Consider the following 10,052-nt stretch of genomic DNA (forward strand, 5'->3'; position numbering starts at 1 on the left):
ACAAGTTCTTCAAATACCTATAGAATGATAGGTTTCTTTTTTTGTGAGTGTAAAACACTTAAATACACCAATCAGAAAAAGAAACTACGCTTGGATCTAGAATAGTAACTGTTTTTCTTTTTCTTTGTACAACATCACCTCGTGACTTATTTTCACAGACAGTATCAGTCAACTGTCATCTTCAGTCAACATTATAGTCTTTTTAGCAAGAAAAATTAACATTATTAATTCATAATATTAAGAGCACTGAAAATACCAGACTTTAGTCCTAATATTTGAGCTAAATTACATTAGAATACAGGATTTTTTTCTCCACATTCCTCTTAATTTGTCCATTACATAACTTCATGTCCGAGATACATGAAAACAATAATTTAGCCTTCTTTCGTCTCCTGCGAATCACAGCCAACAAGAAGCCTTTCGTTGAATATGAGGAATGGCCAGCAAGATTAGCCGATAAGAGACAAACATTCATATGGAACACTATTTACGTATGCAATATAACTGTACAAAGATTAAAGTTTTACCTTAAACTTTATAATATTTTGCCAGCTTTAGGGGTTAAAAACTGAAGTTTTTTTAACAATTAAATTGGAAGTTAAGTCCGATCAAGAATGGCTGATGATAATTTTCATATCGAAAACAATTTAATTACTTCTGCTTTTGGTTCTTTGTTTTATTATACATAACATTTTTTGTTTATGTTTACTTGTAGAGTACGCCCTATCAAACACTCAGATTTTATCATTTTACTTTGTGATAAGGCGGTGGCGTTTCAAGTTTCATCTGCAGGACTTGTTAAACCTATTTAGCGGATAGTAGTAAGCCTAAGATTTAAGAGTATGTTTCATTTGGTTGTAGTTAATGGGTAACGAAAATAGCTATTAGTATTAAAATTTTAAATAGCACTGGATTCGGTGTGTAGCCTTCATTTTAAAACACCTTATTACAATTGTTTTAATTTATTTTACAAAGTTTATTGGTATTGAAAGTCATAAAGTAAAACAGTAATTATTAACAAACTTATGAAAACGGTGAAACACTGGCTGAGTGAAAGTGAAAGGAGTCAAAGGGAAAGTCGAAATTTAAAGTAAAGAACTTAACGGTAGTATTTTAATTTTATATCTAATAATCATTATTCACAGAACAACTTATTATAACTACTAATTAGTTTTATTGTAATTTGTATAAAGTTTTTGTAAATTTCAAATCTTACAAGTTTTATTACGAATATAACTTGCATTGAAGCTACAACATTCGTACTAGTTGTAGTAGTAGTAGCGTTACTGCTGAATAGTACTGCTGGTACTTGTAGCAGTACTAGTACAACTACTAGCACTAGTTGATCCTAAACTTTAAAGCTGATGACTAGTTTTACAACAAATTAACAACTAGTAGTAGTACTTTGTAACGTTAGTATATAAGACAAGGACACATAGTAACGCGACATTAAAATGATTAACATTTAAATAATTAAGTATTAATGCTATAAACTCTGTAACTTGCAAGTTGTAACGTATCTTAAGTAAGTACTGATACTACTACTAGCGATAGTGTCTCACCAGCGTTGTACCAACTGAGAAGTGAAATGTATGTAATTATGGAAGAGTTTAACCCTAACGAGTTAACATATATAACACATATCTAGTGCTTCCCGTAATATATAAAAGTATAACTAAAGTAAGATGTTATTAATAACTACTTCATATCACGATAATAATAATAATTAACATGCTATTTATCTGGCATTATTAGTCTAACTCTGAGCAGCATTCAGTATTTAAAAGGACCTTGACATTGTTGTAGGGGAAGCTATAAAAGTATTATAGTTTAAACTAAACTTGCAGAATGAGCACACTGTGAGGAAGTTTGGAAAGTGGAGAATAAACATGTAGGATATCTAGAGTAACAAGGAGACTGGAAATGAGAAGTATAGAGTATAAGTTAAATAACAGTTTAAAATTACATATGTCAAATTTAAAGATATGCCCAGTAGAGTCAAATATAATTATAAGTTTAGTTACTATTATTCTAATGTTAGATTAATTGGGAGACTGCAATATAACAGAATTACTGGAATGTTTAGGTTTGAAGAGCATTGATAATGGTGATTATTTTAAAATTCTAGGTGATAAGTTATTTATTAGTGCTAGGACTTCTTAAAAAGAGGGTTAAGGTTGCTCCTTGTATAAGCAAGGATGTATAGAGACAGCCCAGGCCCCAGGGTCAGTAATATCATTGGGCCCACCTTTCATTCTGTTTATTAACTTTTGCTGATATCTCATAAAAGAAATTCATGAAAAAGCAGTAGCCATTTTAGCTCATTAAATAGAATGTGTTTCTAGTGAGCTTTGGAATATCCCACTTCTGGGCCCTGGGGCAGCTCCCCACCCCCCATCAGCCCTGTATATAAGGGTTGAAAAATTGTAGTCAAGAGGTTTAACCTGTAAGTGTGTTACAGCCAGGAGTTTCAGGGGTAGAAAAGTTTTTAACTGGCAGCTATCATAGGCCTTCTCATTAGCTAGATAATGTTGATGAGAAATCATATAATAAGATCTAGAGTTACAACTAAGAATACTGACTTTAGTAAACACGTTGATTGGGATTGAGTTGCATAGTGAGGGACAGATATTTCTTCAAGCAGTAATTATGTGAGGATTGGGGAGTTGCTAATGTTATTATTATTTTTTAAAGAGGTGAGTGATAAGAGTTGCCCTGGAAATTATACACCAGTTAGTCTAAAGTCTTTAGTGGGAAAAAGTCGAGAGAATCCAATAAAAAAGTTTTGTAAAATCATGTAATGAAATATGATATCATAAAAGAAAGCTAATATGGATTCACTAAAGAGACTTCTTCTCTTACTAATCTGTTAAGTTTTTTTTTTTTAAGATTCTAATGTATTAGCCCAAATTTAAGACAGATTAGTTTTTTAAAAAAAGTAAGATTTTTAAAAATACAAATTTCTTTCTATTTGTGGATTATGCTCTGAGTCAAGTTGACATTCACAGTCAAGGCTGTTGTGAATAGGTACTGACTGTATATCAGATACATTAACATTCTTGACAGGAGCGTACAGTCATAATGCTACTGGTGCTTACTTTTAAAATTATATAGACAATTTCTTGTGTGTGCATATCAGGTTACGAAAATGTTAAAATTTTTTTGTGGGATTACCATATTGAAACACAAACCTGTACATTTGGATTACAGTAAACTAATAAACCTTTACTGGATCTGAAAATTGTATTGCTGACAACCCCTAACAGTGAGTAAATATATATTTTTCCCCATTCTTTGCTGAAGTTGTCTTAACTAATTTCAAGTACATTCTTGTTAATACTTAGTTCTGATGTACTTTTTTAATGTTAAAAATTAATTTTTTTGTCTTTAAAAATTAAGGTTATTTTAAATTTGGGCCAATACCATAATTTCTATGTGGATGATGGAAACGATGTGAGCTATGTATACTTAGATTTTCATAAAGCTTTTGGTGACGTGACACACAGAAGATTAACTAGAAAATCATATTGGTGTAGGTTGAGGAAAGACTAATTAGTTGGATTGTAGGATGACAGAAAGCACAAGGTTGCTTGTTATTAATGGATCTTAGTCCATTGTTACTAATGGAGCACCTATGGTGCATGGTTGGGACTTTAGTTTCTATTATTTACATTAATATGCAAAAGTACCCGCCCCTAGTGATAGGAAGAGTTTAAGTTAATCTATCAATTTAAATTATTTCATGGACTTTTAAAAAGGTTAGTTGTGTTGTACTCCTGAGCTACTTATACTGCCCACCGCTAAAAGTAATTGTTGAACATTTCAGTCATGCTAAGAGCCACTCAACAATAACATACAGTAAATCTACATTTTTATTCTTTAATTTATGTCATGTTTTGAAATGTGAATGACAGTGTTATTAACCCCTAACAGTTTAGTGTAGAATATCCTGGTTGCAAAATATAATTTGGCATCAACGTTATTCATGTCTGTTCTACTGTCATTTCAAAAGTGAATGTTGAGCTTTGCCTGCATGTGCAGCTTTTTAAGAAAGAGACAGACAAATGCTTGGACAAGCACCATGGTTCACAATATATATATATATATATAAAATATTATATTGATAAGGATATAGTAAGGTTTCCTGATTTTTTAAACCGTTGGAAATATTCCAGAATGGCTTAGATCAGTTTGCAAGTTGGAGAAATGTTTGGCAAATGTACTTTTATTATAATTAATGAAATATATTTTGATTGTCATAATTTGTAGCACACATCTAATACAGACAGTAAAGGATCCTTGATTTATTAATGGGCAAGTCATATAAGCCTTCAAGACAATGCTATTATTTGTGGTAATGTTAATAGAATTTTATGTTGTATGTTTGGGGTAGGTGTAAGTAAGATTGTTGGATGTAAGATTGTTGTATCATAAGATTGTTGGATGTAATGTTGTTGGATTGTGAGATTGTTGAATGTAAGATTGTTGGATGTAAGGTTGTAAGACTGTTGGATTGTAAGATTGTAAGATTGTTGGATGTAATGTTGTTGGATTGTAAGATTGTTGTATCATAAGATTGTTGGATGTAATGTTGTTGGATTGTAAGATTGTTGGATGTAAGGTTGTTGGATGCAATGTTGTTGGATTGTAAGATTGTTGGATGTAAGATTGTTGTATCATAAGATTGTTGGATGTAAGATTGTTGGATTGTAAGATTGTTGGATTGTAAGATTGTTGTATCATAAGATTGTTGGATGCAATGTTGTTGGATTGTAAGATTGTTGTATCATAAGATTGTTGGATGCAATGTTGTTGGATTGTAAGATTGTTGGATTGTAAGATTGTTGAATGTAAGGTTGTTGGATTGTAAGATTGTTGGATTGTAAGATTGTTGGATTGTAAGATTGTTGGATTGTAAGGTTGTTGGATTGTAAGATTGTTGGATGTAAGATTGTTGGATGTAATGTTGTTGGATTGTAAGGTTGTTGGATGTAAGATTGTTGGACTGTTGGATTGTGAGACTGTTGGATTGTGAGACTGTTGGATTGTGAGACTGTTGGATTGTGAGACTGTTGGATTGTAAGATTGTTGGATTGTGAGACTGTTGGATGTAAGGTTGTTGGATGTAAGGTTGTTGGATTGTAAGATTGTTGGATGTATTGTTGGATGTAAGGTTGTTGGATGTAAGATTGTTGGATTGTAAGATTGTTGGATGTAAGATTGTGAGACTGTTGGATTGTGAGACTGTTGGATTGTAAGATTGTTGGATTGTGAGACTGTTGGATTGTAAGATTGTTGGATGTAAGGTTGTTGGATTGTTGGATTGTAAGGTTGTTGGATGTAAGATTGTGAGATTGTTGGATGTAAGGTTGTTGGATGTAAGATTGTTGGATTGTAAGATTGTTGGATGTAAGATTGTAAGACTGTTGGATTGTAAGACTGTTGGATTGTGAGATTGTTGGATGTAAGGTTGTTGGATTGTGAGATTGTTGGATTGTGAGATTGTTGGATTGTAAGTTGTTGGATTGTAAGGTTGTTGGATGTAAGATTGTTGGATTGTAAGATTGTTGGATTGTAAGATTGTTGGATTGTAGGATGTAAGATTGTTGTATCATAAGATTGTTGGATGTAAGGTTGTTGGATTGTGAGATTGTTGGATTGTAAGATTGTTGGATTGTAAGATTGTGAGACTGTTGGATGTAATGTTGTTGGATTGTAAGATTGTTGGATGTAATGTTGTTGAATTGTGAGATTGTTGGATGTAATGTTGTTGAATTGTGAGATTGTTGGATGTAATGTTGTTGAATTGTAAGATTGTTGGATTGTAAGATTGTTGGATGTAATGTTGTTGAATTGTGAGATTGTTGGATGTAATGTTGTTGAATTGTGAGATTGTTGGATGTAATGTTGTTGGATTGTAAGATTGTTGGATTGTAAGATTGTTGGATTGTAAGATTGTTTGATTGTGAGATTGTTGGATGTAATGTTGATGAATTGTAAGACTGTTGGATGTAATGTTGTTGGATTGTAAGATTGTTGGACGTAAGATTGTTGTATCATAAGATTGTTGGATGTAATGTTGTTGAATTGTAAGACTGTTGGATGTAAGAAAGAAGAGGATTATTATAAGTGTAGTTCAGTCAAATTGAATTAAAAAGAAAAAAAAATGAAAAACTTACAAGGCTATAATTGGGCAGAGCACATAGTCGATTATGTAGCTTTGTGCTTAACAACAAACACACATAACAGCAATATTATGATTACTTGGATAGTTGGAGTAATAGAAAATAGTAATAATCAGAAACCTTAATTATGATTAGTTGATCATTTTCACAACAATCAGAATTTTGATTAATAGATTGTTGGAATAATCAGAAATAGAAAATTCAATTAATCAATTATTTTACTTGATACTAATCAATTAAATCAGCTATAATCACAATGGCAGATGAATTTTAATTATAATAAATACAAAATAGTGTTTATGGGTTATCACAATTTAAGCTATAAGTTTAATTTTAATGGAAATAACCTTCACAAAGTTTGAGAAGAAAGGGACCATGGTGTTTTAGTTAATCAGTCTCTTGACATGAAAGAAACAGACCTTAGTGTTTTAGTTAATCAGTCTCTTGACATGAAAGAAAAGGAACTTGGTGTAATAGTCAATCAGTCTCTAAAGCCATCCAAGCAGTGTGCTGTTGCTAGTGTTAGGGCAAATAGGATTTTAGGTTGTATCTACAGAAATATTGAATAGAAAGTCTAAAGAGGTTATAATACTGGTTATGCCACATTTGGACTGTTGTGTTCATTCTTATGAGGTTATGAATTCCTTGTATGGGTCATTAGTCAGGCCACATTTGGAGTATTGTGTTCAGTCTTGGGTTCCTTACCTTAAGAAGGACAGTGATAGATGCAACACAATTGATCAAGAAAAGGTTTGATGAGTACATGGCTGGATCTGGACAGTTGGATGTTTATTAAAATGAGTGGGATAGTCATGATAGGCCAAGGAGTCCCTCAAATCTTATGCTGTTATATATATAAAATCTTTGGTACTCAGGTGCAATGTTGAGAAGTCTTTTGTGTTTAACCATCTGGAGCCTCACAAAGTTTCTTTGTGGGTAGCATCAACTTGTGGTAGCAATAAATGGTTCATATTTATGTTTCGGGTAACTTCAGTTTCCTGTTTCAGGTTGGTAGGTAGGAGTATGATTGTATGTGTTTAGTATCTGGACCTGAAAGAGAGTATGTTTCACACGTATACCTCTGAAAAAGCAATAGAGTTTTTCAGTCCTTGTTTTTATCAAATTTTTGGTTCATAATAGAGAACCAGAGCTTATTGACTGCAATTCCAAGGTCTCTGTAGAGTCTTGATTTCTTTATAAAGACATAAAAAGATTCTTTGGTTTTCCATGTCTTCTGGTGTTGTTCTTGGCCGACATTGATTCGTAATGTTCTTAATTTCTGTAGCTAACATTTTTAAGTTCATAAGTGATGACATTAGCAAACAACTATAGTTCACATCAAGAACTTAAGGTTTTAAGTTAATTTATGGATGTAGTTTTTACCTAATGTGTGTCTTTTTTAATCATAAAAAAAAGCATTGCTCCATGTCTTTAAGTGATGATAAATAGATATTAAAAAAAAGCATTGCTCCATGTCTTTAAGTGATGATAAATAGATATTAAAAAAAGCATTGCTCCATGTCTTTAAGTGATGATAAATAGATATTAAAAAAAGCATTGCTCCATGTCTTTAAGTGATGATAAATAGATATTAAATCATATTTTTTATCAAACATTTATCAATGAATGAATTTTGAAAAAGTAAGTAATTGGTCAAATCCAGGATAATTCTGAAACCATTAAACAGTCTCCTCACAAAAAAAAACTGATAAATATTACACAAACATCCAAATCTTCATTTAAAGATTATTGTTATGTTTTATGGTGATGAATGAACCATAGAATTACCGATGGAGTCCCTATGGACCCCATTTGCCTTTTAAACAGTTCTTTATAAACTGTTTGGGGTCCATGACAATATTTTTATTGAATCCATAACAACACGAGTCACACACACACACAGAGGAAAAAAAATAAACCAAAAATACATTCAGTATCATAATTAATCAACCTAATTATTGCTGACTTGCTCCATATATCTTATATATAAAATGGTTGCTGCAAGTGTTTTTACCAGTTTTTCATAGTGAGTAGTGTAACAGGCAAAACCAAAATTACTCAATATGATAGAGTTGTGAATGGTCTAATAATTGATGTTTGAGGATTGAACAGAAAAATGTATTTATTATTGACATCAGTGTAACTATAAATTTAACAGTCCTGTGTCATTAATGATTTGAATGTTTCTTAATTAGTTTGGTTTTCACCACCGTAAGATTCAGATTTGCTGCCCCAGAAGTATGACCAAGATTCATTTCATCTCAATTCTTAGTTGTCATGCTCACGTGTTTGCTAATGCATATGGTGGCAAAACATAATGAATACAACTAGGAGAAGAAGGGAATTTCCACCTGGTTAGAACTTTCTAATATACCATTTTCTGAAAATGTAATTTATGTTTTTACAAAAATTATCTGAAACAAGTAAAACAAAAACATGACTTAGACCTCAAGCCATGCATTTCTTTCTTTTGAATTAGAGTTTTAGAAAGTTTTAAATCTCAAAAATGATGTCTCATTGTATATAGTCAAGCTGATTTATTGTTACAGGTAAAAAAAAATATATAATTTGATTCTAGCAGGATCATTTATTTTACAGGTGTTTTGAAAGTTGGAAGTAAAAATGGATAGCAGTCATTTTTCAGATGATGTCAGTTCTGGATCTCGGAGTACTAGTGACTTCTCAAGTTTGTTAGCCGAGATGAGTGGGTATTTTATTAAACGCTAGATATCAAGAGATTCTTTACCTGACAAAACAAACCTGTAGAGAATATGAAGGTGTTTTACTATATTTTCTTAACTATCTAAAGTTAATTACTAAATAGTACTGTAAGGAGTATCACATTTAACTTTGATATGTTTTAAAAATTTCTATTTTACACTTATAAGTAAACCTATTTTTTTCTCCCATATCATATTTCAGAGGCTCAGAATTTTGATGTCATCAGATTTGCAACTTACCGCACAGCTAGTAAGTTACGGTTTATTCAGAAGAAGACAAATCGTAAGTAGGGAGAGGATTTCAATATTTAATTACTTCCTCAGTTGATTATATTTAAGAAGTAGACATACAGGTTTGATATTCTTGATTTACAGTTGTATTTGGTAAACAAGATTTTTTTTTCTTCAAGTGTGCATTGAGGGATGTATTTTTAAACAGGTACCATTTTATTTCATTAAATTAATTTACTTTAAAGAGCCTGGCATGGCCTGTTGGTTCTGGTACTGAGGGTTGCAAGTTCGAATCCCTGTCACCGAACATGCTCGTTCCATACGATTGCTGACAGGGCCAGCCACCCAGGTGTAAAACTTGTTGGCTTATGCAAATACCAGCCATCCCCGAACTAGTTGGGATTAAGGTTGTGAAAGAAAAAAAAAAAGTTAATATGTTTTAAACATTGAAAGTTTTATTCTGTTCAGCAGTGCACTTTGTATGTTTCAAACAAGAAAGTTTTCTTTCACTCAGTTAGCCTGCTTGATATCTGGAACATGATTGAAACCTTCAGGGAGAACAGCTTGAACACACTGGAACCTCGGATGGAAATTAACATATCTCGACTGGAAACATTACTATCCTCACTATTTTACCAGCTTAACAAACGATTACCAGCTAATCACCAGGTGGACATTGATCAATGTACTTCATTGTTGATGAGCTGGATTCTGTTGATGTATGATCGGTAAGGCTTCTAGATAAAGATGTGTAACCAGTAAGGTTTCTGGATAATGGTGTGTAACTGGTAATGGGTAGGGTTTCTGGATAATGGTGTGTAACTGGTAACCAGTAAGGTTTTTGGATAATGGTGTGTAACTGGTAACCAGTAAGGTTTTTGGATAATGGTGTGTAACTGGTAACCAGTAAGGTTTT

The 10,052-nt window shown here is 32.2% G+C and overlaps 1 protein-coding gene across 1 annotated transcript in view; it reads left to right on the forward strand.

The window, feature by feature from the left end:
* Positions 1-839: 839 nt before the first annotated feature.
* The window catches only part of LOC111089538 (dystrobrevin beta-like), a gene marked incomplete at its 3' end in the record, with an annotated part of 14,232 nt that continues 5,019 nt past the window's right edge, over positions 840-10,052 (forward strand). Inside the window, exons 1-4 of the mRNA XM_022402224.1 lie at positions 840-1,105; positions 8,784-8,889; positions 9,108-9,188; positions 9,651-9,864. Of these exons, the coding sequence (XP_022257932.1) occupies positions 8,808-8,889; positions 9,108-9,188; positions 9,651-9,864 (377 nt within the window). The remainder of the gene's footprint in view (positions 1,106-8,783; positions 8,890-9,107; positions 9,189-9,650; positions 9,865-10,052) is intronic.

This window comes from Limulus polyphemus, unplaced genomic scaffold (genome assembly GCF_000517525.1).
Source record: "Limulus polyphemus unplaced genomic scaffold, Limulus_polyphemus-2.1.2 Scaffold6543, whole genome shotgun sequence".
NCBI classification, from domain to species: domain Eukaryota; kingdom Metazoa; phylum Arthropoda; class Merostomata; order Xiphosura; family Limulidae; genus Limulus; species Limulus polyphemus.